This window comes from Carex rostrata, chromosome 1, assembly GCF_964058835.1.
Source record: "Carex rostrata chromosome 1, lpCarRost1.2, whole genome shotgun sequence".
In the NCBI taxonomy this organism is placed as follows: domain Eukaryota; kingdom Viridiplantae; phylum Streptophyta; class Magnoliopsida; order Poales; family Cyperaceae; genus Carex; species Carex rostrata.
Genome location: NC_135918.1, coordinates 6657868 through 6681306, shown reverse-complemented (window position 1 = coordinate 6681306; position 23439 = coordinate 6657868). Strand labels below are relative to the sequence as shown.

General features: G+C 32.9%; 2 protein-coding genes across 2 annotated transcripts; both read left to right on the top strand.

Annotated features, from left to right (window-relative positions):
• The first annotated feature begins 370 nt into the window (after positions 1 to 370).
• LOC144554637 (uncharacterized) lies at positions 371 to 1660 on the top strand. Its single transcript, XM_078302956.1, has 2 exons — positions 371 to 719; positions 833 to 1660. Exons 1-2 carry the CDS (start codon positions 378 to 380, stop codon positions 1496 to 1498), a joined length of 1008 nt encoding a protein of 335 aa, XP_078159082.1. The 5' UTR covers positions 371 to 377; the 3' UTR covers positions 1499 to 1660.
• LOC144553085 (uncharacterized) lies at positions 378 to 22285 on the top strand. Its single transcript, XM_078301200.1, has 3 exons — positions 378 to 414; positions 21219 to 21512; positions 21626 to 22285. The coding sequence occupies exons 2-3, from the start codon at positions 21465 to 21467 to the stop codon at positions 22283 to 22285; spliced, it is 708 nt and encodes a 235-aa protein (XP_078157326.1). The 5' UTR covers positions 378 to 414; positions 21219 to 21464.
• Positions 22286 to 23439: the final 1154 nt, after the last annotated feature.

The window sequence follows — 23439 nt, the reverse complement described above, 5'->3', positions numbered from 1 at the left end:
ATAAAATTTGGGTGACTACAGGGGATACGAATTAATTCAACCACACCGAAATTCCAGGGATGATTACGGGTGGAATTTCCTCGTGCATCACTTGCGGTCTCCGCGCCTTTGTGGCTTTGTTTAATTCACAACCCCAACGAATTCGCATCCTCTGAGATATCTCAAACTTTGCGTGACCAGCCAGAATCTCTCAGCCGTTTAAATTAGTTTTGCACGAATCTCAAAGAAAAAATAATACTGCGCCCCTGCGCTATCCCCGAATAGGCACCGCACAGATCGGTCACGCAAAAAATTGAAATTTCTCACAGGATACGCACTCAACCCTAACCCTAGCCCTAGCGCTATACAACTACCCTTCCCATCTTCGCGGATCTCAAATGGAGACTGAAGTACCTCGTCGAAAGGAGGATGAACGTAAGGAGGAGAAATCTGTCGTGCAAAAAGAACGGGCTACGGATGTCGGTTTGCCATCTACAATCAACAAGGCGGCTGCGACAGGAAGCAACGACAAAGGAATCGAGCCAGTGGCAACAGAGATTCTTGAGGAGTCTGAGCCACTAGGTGCATTTTTGGTGGATGTTTCTAAATTACTGGTCTTGATTAAGAAAAATCCAGATGTTGACCACCATATCTATGGAGAGATTTATGTACCTACCAGATACAGAAATGTGATGCTTTTCAAACGCGGAATTGAAAATCCACAGAAAGTCGGATCTTATGTGAGCCACTCTACTCTTACTATATTTGTAAATCTTGATGAATTTTCTTTTAATAACGAAAACAATTGTATCCATGTTTATAACACATGATTTCTTTGAATTGGAGAAAATAGGGTGGTAGACTGATGCTTGAGGGCCCGCTATATCCTCTTAAAGGTTATGATAGATTAACCTTCATGGTAGATTTGTGGGAAGATGGAGAACAGGTGCTCGAAGGGTTTATAGATTGGTTTGGTATGTACAGCAAACAACAAATGAAGTTGTTAAACTCTTGGCAATATCTAGATTTAATAGAGAATAAGGCATTGTTGAAGGTGCAGATGGTGGCTTACTCTAATGCAATTCTTGCAAATGTTGAATTCAAACTCAGAAAGCGCTCAAAAAAGAACCACACTAGAACATACAACATCCATGGGAGGATCTTTGCTTCAAACAGCCAGAGTCCTGATGTCAAGATTTTGCTCTTTGATAAGTACGATGATGAATCCATCCAAGTTGGTCACGGCGATGTCATTCCCCTGATGAGGTCTATGATAGCTGTGCCTTTGAATACCAGCCTTAAATTTGGCGTTCATCTGACTCTCCTCTCAGCCTTCTTCCTGTGTTGTGAGTTCATGGCATGCAAGGATTATGGAGTTGACATTAAAAGTATGTCAGGAAAATATGGTAAGATTGAAGTAGCCGTCACCTGGGAGAGCCTCTGGGGTCATTCTCTTCGAACTGGGAAATTGAACTCTGAATTCGACTATGAGTTGGAGTCTGAATTGGACTCTGATTAGTATTTGGTGACATTTTGGGTTCAGGTGTTTAAATGAAACAATGGTTCAATTTGACTGTGAAACTGTTATCTGTTGTTTGTTCCTTTGATTTTATTCAGGTATAATTAATTGGTGTTATTTCGTGTGATTGTTGTGATGAAAAAGTGTTCAGTTGACTATTAACTCTGTTGTCTACTTGTCTTTATGGTTCCATTTTACATTGTTATGTCACACTAAAAATCTGGTCACGGTATTGCATGTTATCACGTAAGTCATATGTAATTAAGACCGTTAAATATTGATCAAATGGTAAATCTTAAAAAAACTAACTTAAATTGTAAAAATAAATAGTTAAACGTGACCAGTCACGTGTGATTATGGCGTGACTAGCATACCACACTAGTGGAAAATATGGAATCAGGATCGGTTATATACACATATCAGTAACGGAATCCAACCGATCCTGATGAAGGCGATACTGATATTATCAGGATCGGTTTTATATTTTTTAAAGAACCGTTCCAAATAGTAACTAATAGGATCGGTTTTTTCATAAAACCGATCTTAATAATAGTTATCTAGATCAGTTTTTGAATAAAAACCGATCCAGATAGGATCTATTAAGATCAGTTTTAATATAACAACCGTTCTTGATAATATTTTGGAATATTTTTTTTTATTAAAAATTTCATATCTAGATCAGTTTTTGAATAAAAACCGATCCAGATAGGATCTATTAAGATCAGTTTTAATATAACAACCGTTCTTGATAATATTTTGGAATATTTTTTTTTATTAAAAATTTCATATCTAGATCAGTTTTTGAATAAAAACCGATCCAGATAGGATCTATTAAGATCAGTTTTAATATAAAAACCGTTCTTGATAATATTTTGGAATATTTTTTTTTATTAAAAATTTCATATCTAGATCAGTTTTTGAATAAAAACCGATCCAGATAGGATCTATTAAGATCAGTTTTAATATAACAACCGTTCTTGATAATATTTTGGAATATTTTTTTTTATTAAAAATTTCATATCTAGATCAGTTTTTGAATAAAAACCGATCCAGATAGGAACTATTGAGATCAGTTTTAATATAAAAACCGTTCTTGATAATATTTTCGAATATTTTTTTTATTAAAAATTTCATATCTAGATCAGTTTTTGAATAAAAACCGATCCAGATAGGAACTATTGAGATCAGTTTTAATATAAAAACCGTTCTTGATAATATTTTTGAATATTTTTTTATTAAAAATTTCATATCTAGATCAGTTTTTGAATAAAAACCGATCCAGATGTTTTGTTGAATGTAAAAAAATGTAATTTTAATTATTTGGCCAGCTCCCATTTATATATATATGCTGGCCCAATTAATATGCTACCGATACAAATCACAGATTGATAAATATATATGCATACAAATCACAAATAGATATCAAACACATCCTACAAATTAAGTTTACATATCCTAAATTATGTTTACACATACAAATCACAATAAAGTCCGAAATTAAAAATCATAAACATACACATCCTAAATTGTTGTACTTCATGTCTACCGTACCTCTTTCAAGAAAATTTGAACCCACATTTTTCGTAAGTCGGTCAAGCGTTGTACAGTATGTTTAGCGGGAATGTCCTGCATTTTTTAAAAGATAGAAGAGCATGCACAATTAATTGTGTATTTTATTATATTTGAAGCAACAATGGTTAATTACTTTTTGAAAATATATAAATGCATACCTTTAAGTTCGGAAAAGTATATATGTGTTCGTTTATTATGTCTTGCATGAGCAACATGACATAATATGCACATTCCCAGCCAGCTGGTTGTTGTGGGCACTACATAATAAGTTTGAAAAAATTGAATTGTATGTCAATGAGCATACAAATGGCTTATATGTCTAGATATTCACAATTTTTTGCATCTAGGTCCTTACAATTATAACTCAATAGAAACTAGTACCTTGCATTCGTTATGAATCGTCAAAGAAGTCTTCATTACCCTGACGAAAACACTGTTGAAATATGCACACATTGAACAATCAGTACTTACGAGGGATATTTAAAATGATAAATGAGAAAATAATAAAAAAATCTAATGCATTCTAAACAAACATAAAATTTAGGATGGCACTTACTCCTCGACCGCAGCAGTGATCATTAGCATTTTTTTACTTTTCTTATCAGAATCGTACACGTACAATGCACTCTCTCCTGGGATAAGCACGGTCAATACCCAATGATTGCTGCATGTTAGGTTTGTAGCATGTCATATTATATAATTTTTATATTTTGACATAAATATAATAAAATTAGAATATATATATAACACTAACATGTGGTGATAAGGTATAAATATCAATCTCTTGTCCCGATTTTCGTTGAGTGCTTGCCCTATGTATTGAAGTACACCTCCTCGATCATCACTCAGCATGGTGGCATTCGTCCGCTGGGGGTCCATGAAACCAACATGCACATCGGGAAATTCCTCCTTGATGTATTTGTGCCAATACCTAAAAAAAAGAAGGCATACAGGTGTTCTCAAATTTGTTTTATTTGAATTGAATGTACTAAATTCTATAATTATTATGAATATTAACTCACAGCATCCACATCTGAATGATTGGTCCAGTGAGCCACTCCCGTGGTGCAAGCAAGGCCGCAAAATCATCTGCATAAACGTATATGGAGTCTGCTGAACAGAAAAGATCAAGTGACGGATCGATTTTGAATGGACTGCCATCTAGCTCCGCAAATCGATCACGCAGATTCTTGAATGTTTGTCCCAGCTTGTCAAAGTTGATACCATCGAGCGCCTTGCAGTGACTCGTTGCTTTCCCACCTACAGGAAGATGTACCTCTTCGCGTGGTACCTGCAAAATTTCGTAATAAATTGAAATAAAATCCATAATGAACCATGACTCTGTCATATAGATACAAATTAAGAAGTATAAGAACTTAGCAATAATATACCTCGTCTGAACCTGTCAATATCATGGGCATCGGCCATACAGTGAAACTGCCGAGGACCGATCCAAGGGTTAACTGCTCACCATTTGGTACAGGTAAGGGGAGCTCTAGGAAGTCCGCATCTCTAACACCATCCACCGTTACTCTTGCATGGTCGGGCGGCATCGGCCTGTTGTGAATTGTTCCACCGGGTACAACTGGAACATGAATTGTCCCCATGGCCACCACAACAGTATTCTCACCTACTTTCGCCAGGAGTTTGCAGCTGAGTTCTGCCTCCTGTACAAGTATATGTATTTACTCGAATAAAATCCGAATATATATGAAACTAAGGCATAGGCCAACTGATTTAAATATAAATTTGCATTACCTCAGTAAACCCGGAAAGACCGGCATATGGTTTGACTGACTGGCAACTGCTTTGAAGGACCGTTGGGGTAAACGTCTTTCCTTGTTGGGCCATCGTCTCCTGAACTAAAATTGCAAGTTCAGATTTCATTTGCTGCTTTATTTCTAGCCGTAATCTCTCCTCTATTCCTCTTACTCTCTCCTCCACTCTTTGATCCACTCTCGCGTTAATTTCTTCTTCTGATGTCGTCAAGGTACGTGGCCTCCTTATCCGGCCCTTCCCGAATGTTTGTGACTGTGGAATCAGACCTCCCACTCCTCTTACCCTCCCAGGATGTTCCGGATTTGGCAGAGATTTTCCTAGAACATCCTCGTATCGTACGATCGCCAACTGCCCTTGTTTGAAAGCCGCTTCTTGTTCTTCCTGAAATGATAACATGCATGTTACAACATAATAATTTAAAGTTGAATTTCAATGAATAACAATATCTAAATCCTCACAATTCTGTTGATGACCGGTATGTATGTTTCTGGATAAAAGCGTTCTTTGGTCTCGTCTGAGAGCTTCTGTCTGGCTAGTTTCCATGCGACGTGCCTATGCTCAACCGACAAATCAACAAGCTCCTCTGGTGTCAATGCAGTAGCAGTTGACCCTTGGGAAGACGGATCACTAGCTGCTTTCTCGTCTGCAATCACCTGCATAGCATCTTTAAGTCTGTTCTGGAAAGCTGCACCATTGTAACCTCTGGATCCCAAGAAATGCGGATACTTGTTGTGGGTCTGGTTCTCCGTCCCAATCTGGCTGGCAGCCTTCAATTTCAACAAATAAATAATTGGCCTTAATTATTAAAAAAATTGAATTCTAGATTAGAGATAAGATAGGTGTTTCCTAGAAATAAACATACATCAAATTCCGCTGACATTCGGTACTCGACAAATTCTTCCCAGTCTTTTTCTTCAATCTGGAGCCTATCAAAATCGGGCGTCTCACCCTCGCGAAACACTTTTGTCAACTCGCTTCTGAACTTCCGGTGACAAGCACCCATTTTCTGATAATAATATTTCTTCACTTCTTTTTTTTCGGGTAATTTCCAGCTCACCTACCAAACAAATTGAAATTAGGGTTTATAGTTAAACTAATCAAATGGTTTTTAATGAAATTAGTACCATGTTATTTACCTTAAGTATTTCCCAAATTTTTTGCTTGTACTCATCTGGAACATCTTTCCATCGTTGGAACCTTATAGGAATTTCCCTTCTTACCAATATCCCAAAATCCGTCGAAAAACTCGTTGTCTCTCGAGTAAAAACCGGCCTGAAAAATTTGTCAAGTTCCAGCGTTTTGTCTTTCTCGTTTAACTTCTCCTTAATTCTGTTAGGCCCTCTTCCTCGTTTCTTAATCGATGCCGACACAATACCATCATGATCACTGCCACTTTCCATTTCTGTTTTTTTTTTAAAACAATTAATTGAACTCAATGCTACATTATCTCTAGAGAACTATAATTAGTAGAACCAAGTTATACCATACAACAATTAATAGCAATGCAATTACCCGATTATACAATGCAATAAAGAGGATATAATCCAATCCATGCATAAAATTAAAATGAGACCACAAAATTGATCTAAAAAATTACCCGAAGTAACAAAAATAATTAGATAAACCGAATTAATTACCCGAATTAATTAGCAACAATGCTAACAACAATTCTCACAAAGTATATACCATGCATAATCTAATCCAAAATAAAACTAGTCTACGCATAATCTGCTCAAGTGATTTCAGCTACCACGAACTTTTGAAGTCCGATGTTCTGGTAGAAGTCTGAAGCACAACCAACTTATCCTTTTTACTGTCCTAAAGCAAATTAAATGAATTTAAAGATAACATCATGTTTAAATTAATAACCTAATTGCTTCAATAAACTTTCTGTTATTGATCCGAATCAAGTGAATTGGCACATAATATTACTAGTCTTTATTGGTAGAGAAATTTGTACATATGCCCATCAGTACTTTATGATTTACATATTTGTCCATCAAAACTGTTAATAAAACTAGTCTACGCATAATCTAATCCAAAATAGAACTAGTCTACGCATAATCTAATCCATGCATAATCCAAGTGACGAACTTTAGACTCTAAAGTACCACATCATATAAATTCACATTTGCATTTGAAATTAACATTTTCATTCCGAATTCACATTTGAATTTCAAATTAACATTTCAATTCGGAATTCACATTTGCATTTCAATTTGACAAACCCTAAATCCGAATTCATATTTGCATTTCAATTTGACAATCCCTAAATCCGAATTCACATTTGCATAACCCTAAATCCGAATTCAAACTTTGCTATAAAAAATTAGAAAACAAACCTATTAGGAGAGAGAGTTGATGCTAGGGATTTCGTGGGAGAGAGACGCCGGCCACGGTGGAGATTGGCCCCGATGGAGAGGGAGCCACGGCGCCGCTAGGGTTCCGTTGGTGAGAGGTTGAGCCGCCGTCGCCTTGATGGGAGTTGGAGCCGCCGCTTGATGGGAGGTGGAGCCGCCGTCGGTTTTGGTTTTGGAGGAGAAAAATAAGGGTTTTGGAGAAGGAGAAGGGGAGAGAGTGGTAGAGGCCACGGTTTTGCTTTGGAGGAGATGAGATGCATTTCAAAATATTTGCCTAAGTACTTAAAACCGTGTATAACACAATCTGGAACGGTTCTCTGTTAAAAACCGTTCCAGATAGTATCTGGATCAGTTTTTAACAGAGAACCGTTCCAGATTATTTAAAAAAAACCAAATCCAAAAATAATTACTCCAATTAGTTATCAATAAAACGATTACAAAAATTTTAAATAAATATACTCCAGATGCTATTTTCCGATATATTTCAATTAATAAGATTTATTTGAGATATAAGTAAGGTAATTTCTAATATAATATATATGGATTGTGTATAATAATTAATAAGATATATTTTATGAAATAATTTATTATCTAATATAAGATATATTTTTCAAATAAATTGCAAGTAATTATTAAAAAAATATTTGGTATCTTAATATATAATTGTACAAAAAGAATTGTATAAAAATATGTAAGTTTATGTTTATATACATGTGTAAACAAACAACAGTGATCCAATGAAATAGAAGCTTCCTTATATATGTATATATGTGATTTTCTGCAATCTGGAACGGTTCTACACTAAAAACCGTTCCAGATAGGTATCTGGAACGGTTTTTACCTGTAGAACCGTTCCAGATAGTAAATTTTAATTTTTATGGAATGAAAATATAAAAATTATATAAGAAAATTTATAAAACAATTTCTAAAATGATTTATATAGCAATTTCAAATATAATTTTTGTATCTTAAAAAAATATGTGTATGTAAAAAAAAAAATGTGCATGTGTACGTGTATATATATGTGTATGCTAAATTCTGCTTTATGTAAAAACAAAAACATATAAAAATAATTTTACAAAATAAATGTTTACAAAATTAAGAGATAAGCTTAACAATTTACATTCAATATGAATATAAATAAGTGTACAAGTGAATGGTATGTGTATGTGTATGTGTATATGTATGTGCTTGTGTATATATGTGATTTTCTGCAATCTGGAACGGTTCTACACTAAAAACCGTTCCAGATAGGTATCTGGAACGGTTTTTACCTGTAGAACCGTTCCAGATAGTAAATTTTAATTTTTTTGGAATGAAAATATAAAAATTATATAAGAAAATTTATAAAACAATTTCTAAAATGATTTATATAGCAATTTCAAATATAATTTTTGTATCTTAAAAAAATATGTGTATGTAAAAAAAAAAATGTGCATGTGTACGTGTATATATATGTGTATGCTAAATTCTGCTTTATGTAAAAACAAAAACATATAAAAATAATTTTACAAAATGAATTTTTACAAAATTAAGAGATAAGCTTAACAATTTACATTCAACATGAATAGAAATAAGTGTACAAGTGAATGGTATGTGTATGTGTATGTGTATATGTATGTGCATGTGTATATATGTGATTTTCTGCAATCTGGAACGGTTCTACACTAAAAACCGTTCCAGATAGGTATCTGGAACGGTTTTTACCTGTAGAACCGTTCCAGATAGTAAATTTTAATTTTTATGGACTGAAAATTTAAAAATTATATAAGAAAATTTATAAAACAATTTCTAAAATGATTTATATAGCAATTTCAAATATAATTTTTGTATCTTAAAAAAATATGTGTATGTAAAAAAAAAAATGTGCATGTGTACGTGTATATATATGTGTATGCTAAATTCTGCTTTATGTAAAAACAAAAACATATAAAAATAATTTTACAAAATGAATTTTTACAAAATTAAGAGATAAGCTTAACAATTTACATTCAACATGAATAGAAATAAGTGTACAAGTGAATGGTATGTGTATGTGTATGTGTATGTGTATATGCATGTGTATATATGTGATTTTCTGAAATCTGGAACGGTTCTACACTAAAAACCGTTCCAGATAGGGATCTGGAACGGTTTTTACCTGTAGAACCGTTCCAGATAGTAAATTTTAATTTTTATGGACTGAAAATTTAAAAATTATATAAGAAAATTTATAAAACAATTTCTAAAATGATTTATATAGCAATTTCAAATATAATTTTTGTATCTTAAAAAAATATGTGTATGTAAAAAAAAAAATGTGCATGTGTACGTGTATATATATGTGTATGCTAAATTCTGCTTTATGTAAAAACAAAAACATATAAAAATAATTTTACAAAATAAATGTTTACAAAATTAAGAGATAAGCTTAACAATTTACATTCAATATGAATATAAATAAGTGTACAAGTGAATGGTATGTGTATGTGTATGTGTATATGTATGTGCTTGTGTATATATGTGATTTTCTGCAATCTGGAACGGTTCTACACTAAAAACCGTTCCAGATAGGTATCTGGAACGGTTTTTACCTGTAGAACCGTTCCAGATAGTAAATTTTAATTTTTTTGGAATGAAAATATAAAAATTATATAAGAAAATTTATAAAATGATTTCTAAAATGATTTATATAGCAATTTCAAATATAATTTTTGTATCTTAAAAAAATATGTGTATGTAAAAAAAAAAATGTGCATGTGTACGTGTATATATATGTGTATGCTAAATTCTGCTTTATGTAAAAACAAAAACATATAAAAATAATTTTACAAAATGAATTTTTACAAAATTAAGAGATAAGCTTAACAATTTACATTCAACATGAATAGAAATAAGTGTACAAGTGAATGGTATGTGTATGTGTATGTGTATATGTATGTGCATGTGTATATATGTGATTTTCTGCAATCTGGAACGGTTCTACACTAAAAACCGTTCCAGATAGGTATCTGGAACGGTTTTTACCTGTAGAACCGTTCCAGATAGTAAATATTAATTTTTATGGACTGAAAATTTAAAAATTATATAAGAAAATTTATAAAACAATTTCTAAAATGATTTATATAGCAATTTCAAATATAATTTTTGTATCAAAAGTACCTGAGATCAGAGAGCTGAGATAGCTGAATCAATGGAGGGCGAAATAGCTATTGCGCTAATTAAGAGAGGCGAGACCTAGGGAGAGAGACGAGATTCTGACAAAAATCGGGCTGATTTCAGCCTTATATGCACTATTAGGATCGGTTTTAGGAACAAAACCGATCCTGATACTATCCGGATCGGTTCTTATACAAAACTGATCCTAATACTCAACTATTATAATATATATATTAGTTCAAAATAAATCAGAAAAAGTAATCTGGAACGGTTCTACAGATAACAACCGTTCCAGATAACAATCTGGAACGGTTCTACAGGTAAGAACCGTTCCAGATAACAATCTGGAACGGTTTTTACCTGTAGAACCGTTCCAGATTATAAAAATGACCAAAATATTAAACTTTTTTTACATAAAATTGCACATACCTACACATACACATACTCAAACACATTTCTATACAATTCTTTTTGTACAGTTAATTATTAAGATAAAAAAAAATCTTGTACAGTTATTTATTTAATTTTTTTTAACTTTCTAATATCTCAGATATATATATTAGTTCAAAATAAATCAGAAAAAGTAATCTGGAACGGTTCTACATGTAAAAACCGTTCCAGATAACAATCTGGAACGGTTTTTACCTGTAGAACCGTTCCAGATTAGACAAATCACAAAGATAATCAATTTTTTTACATAAAATTGCACATACCTATACATACACATACTCAAACACATTTCTATACAATTCTTTTTGTACAGTTAATTATTAAGATACAAAAAATCTGGTAGAGTTATTTATTTAATTTTTTTTTAACTTTCTAATATCTCAGATATATATATAGTTCAAAATAAATCAGAAAAAGTAATCTGGAACGGTTCTATAGGTAAAAACCGTTCCAGATAACATTCTGGAACGGTTGTTACCTATAGAACCGTTCTAGATTAGAAAAATCACAAAGATAATCAATTTTTTTACATAAAATTGCACAGACCTACACATACATATACTCAAACACATTTCTATACAATTCTTTTTGTACAGTTAATTATTAAGATACAAAAAAATCTTGTACAGTTATCTATTTAATTTTTTTTTAACTTTCTAATATCTCAGATATATATATTAGTTCAAAATAAATCAGAAAAAGTAATCTGGAACGGTTCTATAGGTAACAACCGTTCCAGATAACAATCTGGAACGGTTCTACAGGTAAGAACCGTTCCAGATAACAATCTGGAACGGTTTTTACCTGTAGAACCGTTCCAGATTATAAAAATGACCAAAATATTAAACTTTTTTTACATAAAATTGCACATACCTACACATACACATACTCAAACACATTTCTATACAATTCTTTTTGTACAGTTAATTATTAAGATAAAAAAAAATCTTGTACAGTTATTTATTTAATTTTTTTTAACTTTCTAATATCTCATATATATATATTAGTTCAAAATAAATCAGAAAAAGTAATCTGGAACGGTTCTACATGTAAAAACCGTTCCAGATAACAATCTGGAACGGTTTTTACCTGTAGAACCGTTCCAGATTAGACAAATCACAAAGATAATCAATTTTTTTACATAAAATTGCACATACCTATACATACACATACTCAAACACATTTCTATACAATTCTTTTTGTACAGTTAATTATTAAGATACAAAAAATCTGGTAGAGTTATTTATTTAATTTTTTTTTAACTTTCTAATATCTCAGATATATATATTAGTTCAAAATAAATCAGAAAAAGTAATCTGGAACGGTTTTATAGGTAAAAACCGTTCCAGATAACATTCTGGAACGGTTGTTACCTATAGAACCGTTCTAGATTAGAAAAATCACAAAGATAATCAATTTTTTTACATAAAATTGCACAGACCTACACATACATATACTCAAACACATTTCTATACAATTCTTTTTGTACAGTTAATTATTAAGATACAAAAAAATCTTGTACAGTTATCTATTTAATTTTTTTTTAACTTTCTAATATCTCAGATATATATATTAGTTCAAAATAAATCAGAAAAAGTAATCTAGAACGGTTCTACAGGTAAAAACCATTCCAGATAACAATCTGGAACGGTTTTTACCTGTAGAACCGTTCCAGATTAGACAAATCACAAAGATAATCTACTTTAATTAAATAAATCAAAGATACAAAAATAATTAAATAATAAGTAAAAAGTTAGTTGAAGGATCATCAAAGAAAGGGGAAGAGATGGATGTAGGATCTTCGGAGTCAGATGAAGGATCTTCGGAGTCAGATGAAGAACAAAATGAAGAGTCAGACTGAAAAAAATTGGTTCTTTGAATTTTGGATGACTGGAGCTCTGAAGATTTTTACTATGTTTTTGTAATTTAACACTGTTTCTTAATGAAACTGGACCTTGGCTTTTTACCAAAAAAAGAAGTGTAATCTTATATGTTTTGGAATTCTAGATTTATGGTTCTTGGTGTGTGTTTTGTTTCTTTTGGAGGTTTGTCATCAGCAATGACACTTAATGAGGGGACAGGTGCTGTGATATGCTCCTGGAAATTTAGTTCTCTATTCTCTGGAAATAATGTATCTCTTTCTTTTTTCAATTTGCCAAATGTTACATCGAAATCATTTATAACTAATATGTATATTCATGGAATAAAAAAAAAAAATTTCTTTCTAGTTTCTTAAAAAATATACATTACTATCAGGATCAGTTTTATTTAAAACAGATCCTGATAGTATCAAGATCGGTTCTAACCAATAACTGATCCTAATAGTTCAAACTATTAGGATCGGTTTTTGTTGGAAACTGATCCTGATACTATCAGGAACGGTTTTTAGTAAAAACAGATCCAAATGATTGAACTATTAGGATCGGTTCTAAAATAAAACTGATCCTGATAGTATCAGGAACCGTTTCCACAAAAAACCGATCCTAATAGTATTAAACTAGGATCAGTTGTTACTAAAAACCGATCTGAATAGTTTTTAGGATCGGTTGTTTTAAATAAACCGATCCAGATACTTATTAGGATCGGGTGTCCATATAACCGATCTAGATAGGCCGATCCTGATTCCAGTTTTTCCACTAGTGCCATGACCATCCTTCCAAATTTGATTACAACACGACACACACGTATAAATCTGATTTAATCACGACATGACACATATTTAGAACACTTGTATTATAGAATAAACTATAATTTAATTGTTAAAATATTATATTGTGTACTTTGAGCTTTATGTAAAAAAAAAAAAATTATTGTGCAAATATTATATTTACGCCAAACATACAAGAATGGAAAAGAATCTGCGAGGGTAAAAAGTGACTATCTATGAGAGTATACCGACATAAAGATATTTTTTTTTATTAGCGACGGTATACCGATAGTATCCCTTGCGGATAATGTCCTATTCTTGTATACAAACTAGCTCAGTATATTGGACCAATTTCCAAAATTAATGGATCTCTTCAATTTGAGTCCAATATGTATCTATTATGAAACGGGTATTTAGTATTTACAAACTTTTACTTAGTGATTTTTCATTTTTAATTCAAGTTTCCTGTGGCGTCTCATTTTTTTATATATTTTTTAATAGTGGTTTGGTTTAATATGGACATGGTGTCTCACTTTTTTTAATTTTCATTTTTTTTTCGAACTAATAATTTTGTTTGGTATGACGTCCCACAGAGACGCTATACCAAGATAGTGTCTTATTTTTTTAAAATAACATGATTTTTTTTCATTTTTAACTTTTGTATTTATTATGCATAAAAATTTCGGTCAATTTGCACTATACATATGGGGGTATGTAATAAATCATTTCTCCCTTGTCTAATAATTACCAAACGAGGCATGCGCCATCTTGTACAGTACTAAGCGAAGAGAAAAATAAAATAAAATAAGCAAACTCAATATACAACAAATTTTTGCAAAATAAATACTCCAAATACTCAATATTTTTTTAAAAGGACTCCAAATACTCAATAATAGGCAACAATAGGAAAAATTGCAATGAGACCCTTATATTTTATAAAATCACATAAATCTTGCATGGTGAAAAAGAAAGGCAATCACATTGAAGAACTAGATCATAAAAATGGAAGGAAGTGTTTGTAAAAGCAACTTAATTTTAAGTAGCAAGAAAAATCATACTTGTGAGAGAATAATTAAGAGATGAGAGGATCGAGATGGTAGTAGAAAAAAGTGTGAGAGAGACAAACTGATCAGCCAATCAGCTTGATTAATTCATTTGGGCAGCTCATTTGAACATGAAGTCATAAACTCTCCAAAAAAGGTCCAAGTCAAGAATTATGAAAGGCAACAATATAAAATGCACATGAAAGAGTAATTAATACTCAATAGCACAACATCAACCAGAGGCAATTATTATTTAATGAAGGTAAGAGAAACCGAAATTTTTATGCATAATAAATACAAAAATTTAAAAGTAAAAAAACAAATGTATGTTATTTTAAAAAAATAAGAAGACACTATCTTGGTATAGCGTCTCTGTAGGACGTCATATCAAACAAAATTATTAGTTCGAAAAAGAAAAATAAAAATGAAAAAAAAGTGAGACACCATGTCGATATTAAACCAAACCACTATTAAAAAAATAAAAAATGAGATGCCACAGGAAACTTTGATTAAAAATGAGAAATTAAGCACCAAGTAAAAGTTTGTAAATACTAAATATCTATTTCGTAATAGATACATATTGGACTCAAACTAAAGAGATCCATTAATTTCGGAGACTGGTTCAATATACTGAGCTAGTTTGTATACAATAATTTGACAGTATCCGCATGGGATATTATCAGTATACCGTTGCTAATAGAAAAAAAAAAACATCTTTATGTCGGTATACCTTCGTAGATAGTCACTTTTTATCCTGACAGATACTGTCTCATTCTTGTATGTTTTGACGTAAATATAATATTTGCACAATAGAATTGAATTTTTTTGACATAAAGCTCAAAGCACAATATAATATCAACTAAATTTTAGTTTATTCTATAATACAAGTGTTCTAAATACGTGTTGTGTCATGATTAAACTAGATTTATACGTGTGTAGTGCTGTGATCGAATTTGGAAGGATGGTCACGGTATGTTAGTCGCGCCACAATCACGTGACTAATCACGTTTAACTATTTATTTTTATAATTTAAGTTAGTTTATTTAAAATTTACCATTTGATCAATATTTAACGGTTCTAATTACACATGATTCACGTGACCACATGCCGTACTGTGATCAGATTTTTTGTGTGATCACAATGTAAAATGGAACCATACAGACAACAGAGTTAATAGTCAAATTGAACACTAGCTACTTCATCACAAAAATCGCACAAGATCACTCCAGTTAATATACCTGAATAAAATCAAAGGAACAACATTGATGAAAACATGAAATGAAACAAGACAAGCAACAACAGTTTCATAGTCAGTTGAACCATTGTTTCATTTATACACCCACCTGATCCCAAAATGTCATTAAATACTAATCAGAGTCCAATTCAGAGTTCAATTTCCCAGTTCGAAGAGAATGACCCCAGAGGCTCTCCCAGCTGACGGCTACTTCAATCATACCATATTTTCCTGACATCCTTTTTACGTCAACTCCATAATCCTTGCATGCCATGAACTCACAAGACATGAATTTGTCTGAGAGGAGAGGCAGATGAGCACCAAATTCAAGGCAGGTATTCAAAGGCACAGCTATCATAGACCTCATCAGGGGAATGAGATCGCCGTGACCAACTTGGATGGATTCATCATCGTTCTTATCAAAGAGTATAATATCGTCATCAAGATTCTTGCCATCTGAAGCAAAGATCATCCCATGGATGTTGTATGTACTAATTTTTCGATAGCTTTCTGAGTTTGAATTCAACATTTGCAAGAATTGCATTAGAGTAAGCCACCATTTGCACCTTTAACCATGCCTTATTCTCTTGTAAATCTAGATATTGCCAAGAGTTTAACAACTTCATTTGTTGTTTGCTGTACATACCGAACCAATCTATAAACCCTTCGAGCACCTGTTCTCCATCTTCCCACAAATCTACCATGAAGGTTAATCTATCATAACCTTTAAGAGGATATTGCGGGCCCTCAAGCTTCAGGCTATTACCCTATTTTATCCAATTCAAAGAAATCATATGTTGTAAACATGGATGCAATTGTTTTCGTTATTAAAAGAAAATTCATCAATATTTACAAACATAATAAGAGTAGAATGGCTCACAAATTCGACTCTCTGTGGATTTTCCCTTTCGCGTTTGAAAAGCATCACATTTCTGTATCTGGTAGGTACATAAACTTCTCCATAGATATAGTGGTCGACAAATGGATTTCTCCTAATCAAGATCAATACTTTAGAAACCTCCACCAAAAATGCACCTAGTGGCTCAAGACTCCTCAGGAATATCGTCTGTTGCCACTGACTCGATGCCTTTGTGATTGCTTCCTGCCGTCTCTGCCTTGTTGATTGTAGATGGCAAACCCACATCCGTAGGTTGTTCTTTTGTCACAACGGCTTTCTCCTTCTTACGTTCCTTCTTTCAACGAGGTGCTTCAGTCTCCATTTCAGATCCGCGAAGATATATGGGAAAGGGAGAGAATTATAAAGAGTAGTTGTATTGCGCTAGGATAGGGTTAGGGTTGTGTACTTGTGTTATGATTCATACAAACAAAGGTGCGGAGACCGCAAGTGAAGGACGAGGAAATGCGATGCGAAACCATCTCTGGAACTTCGGTGTGGTTGAATCGTTTGATTTCTTAATTAATACTTTTTGTTCGGTTGAAAGGCCCGTGGCTTTTGTTCTGTTTAATTTTATTTTTTTACGTGAAAGTAGTCCATGCATTATTTCTACTTTTTTTTATCTTAATGTTGCTTATATCATTTTATTGATTAGTACAAAGGATGACTTTGGTATTTTTAATTATCCTATTTTAATCAATACGATAACTTCTGTGGCAAATTCATCAGATAGATAACTCACTGTAAATATCTTCTAAATAAATATAGATGTCTAAAAAAGCACTGAAATTTGTTTTTATTTAAGATATTAGCACTGTAAATATCTTATAAATAACTCACTCTAAATATTTACGGACATACAACTTGATATGTGAATTTAACTTCTGTTTTTCGCTCTTTATTTAGTTTTTTGACAAAACAGATGGGTTTTTTTTTATTATTATTATCTATTTATCTTTTATTAGAATAATATAAAAATTATACGGATTGCGTTGGAATTTCGAACCTGTAAAAGAAACCGCGTTAGAAATTAAATTGACCACAGATAGCTCAGATCAACGGGAGCAAAATCGTTACTCAGAGATAAAAAGTTGTGGGCATAAAAAAGAAAAAAAAAAACATATCACAATTATAGGAGCAACCTATTTTACAAGGAAAAAAATCATCTAATCATTAATTTCTTTAAAGACAATAAAATTTTCCATATCAGTACCGTCTGAAACTAATTAAATAACATTCCAAAAAAATTAAAATACTTACAATAGATTTTCTTTTAATTTTTCAGCAAAAGTACTTCAAATATGTTACAAATATTTATTCATAAACAAATTACCATATAGCTAGGCTTGGTCTTCAATATATATTTTTTGCAACTTGTGCCTTGTTTCTATAATTGAAGGTATTCATCTACTTTTTTCGGACAAGATACCCGACTTTTAAAGAGGTCGATTTTCATCTGGAGTGTCTCTTGATTCTTAGTTCTCTTTACAATCTCCTTCCATTTCTTCTGATATTGTCTCATTTTCTTATATATCTTGACACATAACATCATCACCAATTGCCTTGCTATGGAACTCGTCCTCTTTATATTCAATCTCGACTAGACCTATATATTCCCCTGTGCTTCTGTTCAAACAGCGCAGGATTAATTTACAGGATTGAAAGCCTGACCCCCTTTCTGTAGAAGCATGGTGATTGGATAGGGGATGAGCGTGGCATGGATGAAGTTTGCGGCCTTGTAAGCAGGAACAAGCTAGTTGGATAGGGGATGAAGCAAGGAAGTCGGTCGGTGCATTTAAGACTTGTATTGTTGAGTTCGGTTCATGGAGCCAACGAGAGGCAACAGCCATGTTAGTCATGGCAACAACGGAAAAGACGCAAAATAAGAGCATTTTAATACCTATCACGCAAAAACAAAAATTAAAAAAATTACATTAAGGAACAAATAGTTAGTGCCAAACATATGCTTTTTAATTAAATGAAAATGACTCACCAATACTAAATCCATGTCTGGTTTCCATTGACAAATAAATTATATTTCTTTGTTATTGTAATATCGAGACCATACATCAATATTTATATCCAAACATGATCTATTTTACAGGTTGACTATTTTTAAATGTTATGAATATAGAAATTTAATTAATTATATATGGAAAATTAAGGCTGTGTAGTATAATTTTTTTTGTTGTGATTTTATTTGAAATATATTTTTTAGTTAAAAACTAGCTAATTGTTAATTTTTCTATCTTTACAAGAAAATTGAAATTTAGAATCCCAAATCGAAATTTATTTTAACTCAAAAACCACAAAACAGAAATAGAGCAAAAACAAAAACAAAAAACAATGGGTGTGCGTCCCCCAGTCTACGCACCAATCGGTGCGCCTCCCCAGTCTGCGAACCGATTAGGATATATTCATGCGCGTCTCCAATCCATGTGGGTGGTAGGAAACAAGAAATGACCAGGGTAGTAATCAATTAATTTTGATTTATTAGGATGGTAACAAAAAAAATTTCGGTTGTTGCTATGATATTTAAAGACTTTAAGGAAAGTGAATGGAACCCGAACTTATATTCAATTTAATTTATACATAACAGATGATGCTAAGCTGGTAGAAACAAGGCTTATAATTTAATTTTATTTAGTTGATGCAATGATGCTGAGTGAAAATTATTATTTGGAGAAGTTCTATTATAATTAACACTTAACAACGATGTCTCACCAAGAAAAGTAGAACTGGAGACCCATCTTCGATAGCAAAATAAATTTTGCAATATATATCACTTGAAAATCTTAAATTAAATAATAAATATAATTCAATGAATTAGAACTTGAAATTATTAAACGAATAATTTAAAGTGGTACTTTTCATGAAACCTTCTCAATGATTTTAAAATTTAAATCGTTGCAAGTTTATGAATTTAATTAGGCCTGCTTGGCGTCCCAGCACCTTTTTGTTTAATAAAGCACCAATGGGGATTAATTGCACCAGCTGGAGTCACTGATTCTGTGGAGAAGTGTACCACCCCACAACCGACATTTGATTAAGTAAAACAATGCCCTGACTAGTAAGCTTAGGAAGCATTTACCATATTGTATTCGACCATATTGTACGTTAATTTGGTTTTTATCTATGAGTGTATTCGACATTATGAATTTAATTTAATCATAATTGTAAAAATCTAATTACTAATTTCTTAATTGTAGTGACACCAGTCACCAGATGACTTCGAGTTCGACTTAGGTGCAGATTATGGTGCATACTCTCAGTCTCATGATGTTCCATCTCTTACGTTTTACACTCAAGAGCATACACGATCAGGCACCAATGGAGTAGGATTTCTCTATCGATGACTGTACACTCAGGAGTCAGGACGATGCACAATATGTTATTTTCTGTCCGAGGGCAGTTTGAGAAGCAGCCTGTACCGCCGCCACCATTGAGCTAATTCAGAATTTACTTCATCAGTCTTGGAGGGAGAGGCATCGGCAGATTCTTTGGACCCCGCCATCCAAATAATTGGAGTTTTATTTTAGTTGTTATCCGAGAGATTTATATATATGTTGATTTGTTATCTTAGCTAGAGACTTGTTCATCGTATTATTCTGATATTAGTGACTCATACTAACAACACAAATGTTTTCAATCGACCGACTTAAAACAAAATCTAAATTAAAACAAAACAAAAAAGTTACAAACTAAATTCTCAAACAAGACAACATATAATTAATATCAAATTTCGGTTTTGACAAAAAGGTTCCATGCAGATCCAAACAGATCTGGTCTGGGGGATGATATATAGTTTTTGAATTTTCAAAAAAGGCCATGGTAAGGTCAGAATTTTTTTTTGAGAAACAATAAGGGTCACGCCCTCATTTAAATTAACCATAATGGTTACAAAGGTGATAGGTTTCCGGGATTGGAAACCTTGTGCTGTGTACAGGGGTAAAGATGAAAAAAAAAAAAAAAAAAAAAAAAAGGGAAAGGAAATGCTTAAACAGGATGACTGAATGATGAGAAAAAAGGAGGAATAAAAGTGTAATGCAAGTATTAAGCAAAATTAAGCAAGTTATTGTACCGATTTCCAACATTAATTTCCAACATTTTTTTTTTGTTGTGAAATATTGTATGGGCCACTTTGACGTAAAATAAAATATGCCCAGATTAAAAGAAGTCCACGGGCCTTTGAACCGAACAAATGAAATAAGAAAATATGGATGCACTATAGTAGTAAAGTAACTCAATTTTGTGTTTCAATCAGGTCCGTCCGATCGAAATCTGGGCCAATAGGTCCGAGTAGGATTCACGGATGCCTTTAATATTCGAGCCAGATAAGATTGCACTGTCCAGATCAAAACACTAAATTTGGGTGACTTCAAGGGATACGAATTAATTCAACCACACCAAAATTCCAGAGATGATTTCGGGTGCAATTTCCCCGCCCATCACTTGCGCTCTCGGCGCCTTTGTTCATATCACAACCATAACCCTAGCGCTATACAACTACTTTTCTAATTATCTACCTTTCCCATCTTCGCGGATCTGAAATGGAGACTGAAGTACCTCGTCGAAAGGAGGATGAACGTAAGGAGGAGAAAGCCGTCGTGAAAAGAGAACAACCTACGGATGTGGGTTTGCCATCTGCAATCAACAAGGAAGAGGCGGCAGGAAGCAATCACAAAGGCATCGAGCCAGTGGCAACAGAGATTCCTGAAGAATCGGAGCCACTAGGTGCATTTTTGGTGGAGGTTGCTGAATTAGTTCTCTTTAATTAATAGGAAACATCCAGATGACGACCACTATATCTATGGAGAAGTTTATGTACCAACAAGATACGGAAATGTGATGCTTTTCAAACGCAAAAAGGAAAATCCACAGAAAGTCGAACCTTATGTGAGCCATTCTACTCTTATTATGTATGTAAATCCTGATGAATTTTCTTTTAATAACAAAAACAATTGCATCCATGTTTATAACATATGATCTCTTTGAATTGGATAAAATAGGGTAGTAGACTGATGCTTGAGGGCCCTCAATATCCTATTAAAGGTTATGATAGATTAACCATCAAGGTAGATTTGTGGGAAGATGGAAAACAGGTGCTCAAAGGGTTTATAGATTGGTTCGGTATGTACAGCAAACAACAAATGAAGTTGTTAAACTGCCCGCAATATCGAGGTTTAAGAGGGAATAAGGCATTGTTAAAGGTGCACATGGTGGCTTACTCTCATGCAATTCTTGCAAATGTTGAATTCAAACTCAAAAAGTGCTCGAAAAAGAACCACACTAGTACATACAACATCCATGGGGAGATCTTTGCTTCAAACAGCAAGAATATTGCAAACATCAAGAATCGTGATTTCAAGATTATGCTCTTTGATAAGAACGATGATGAATCTATCCAAGTTGGTCACGGCGATCTCATTCCCCTGATGAGGTCTATGATAGCTGTGCCTTTGAATACCTGCCTGAAATTTCGTGCTCATCTGCCTCTCCTCTCAGACGAGTTCCTTTCTTGTGAGATCATGGCATGCAAGGATTATGGAGTTGACGTAAAAAGTATGTCAGGAAAATATGGTAAGATTGAAGTAGCCGTCACCTGGGAGAGCCTCAGGGGTCATTCTCTTCGAACTGGTAAATTGAACTCTGAATTCGACTCTGATTAATGAATCCGGATTTGGAGAGAGGTAAAGAAATAAAAATAAACAAAATCCCATGGCAATGCAAAAACGGAGAAAGAGAAATGAAAGAAAGAAGAGCTCTGAATTTCTCTGAATTTTTTGTAAATGTTAAAAGATGAAAGACTTAATTCCCGTTTCTTATTAAAAAAAAAAAAGGTGCTCGATCGAAGCAGGCTTAACTAAATTAAAAAACTAGAACAATTTAGAATTTTTGGGAAGGTTTTATGAAAAGAACGTGCTGCAGCATCATAAACTTTAAATTATTTGTTTAATTATTAAAGTTCTTTATTGAATAATATTTATTTGATTAATTAAGATTTTTTTTCAAAGGATGTTGCCAAATTTATTTTGTTACCAAAGATGGGTTCACCACTAATAATTTTCGCCAAGGAGCAAGCAAATTAAATTATTTCTAACGGCTTATCACAAGATGCATATATATTAAGTATTGTTATTTCACGTGATGAAAATAGACTTTCGAATTACATTCTCTTCCTTAATTATGAGAACAAAAATAGCACCATCTTGCAAAGAAAATTTTCAAATCAGAAACATTATCCGCAGTTAGGGGTGGCGAAAAAGCTCGTAGCTTGTATCTCAATTGTGACTCACACCTCATTCGTTCGCTAATAGCTCGTTCGTTACTGGACCGAGCTATTAACGAGGCAGCTCGTTCCTAAATTAACGAGTTCAAGCTGGAGTATACCTTGCTCACCAGCTTGTGACGATTTCATGTTGAGATTTCAGCTCAGATCCTTAAAGTCAGCTCGCTCGTGACTCGAACAAGCCAACTCATGACGAGTTCAAGTTAGGCCCAGCTCGATGCCGCCCCCATCTGCAATAGAAAATATGAAATTGTGGAATTGACAATAAAAAATATCCATTGCTGGAATGCATATAAATATAGTTCAATAATACTTGACCCTCTTTTAGTAGCACCTAGAATTAGTCATAGTTAAGAAATTTTAAAAACCCTTTTTCCCAAAAAAGAAAAGAATAAAACATTGTGTAAGATAAATTTGGATTTTTCTTATTATATATAATAATCTATGTGCGTACTCCTCAGTGCTGCTACTTTCAACAGCTTTTGTTGGCACTGCAAATGGTTTACTTGCTCCAATGGTTATTGTTGGGATCAT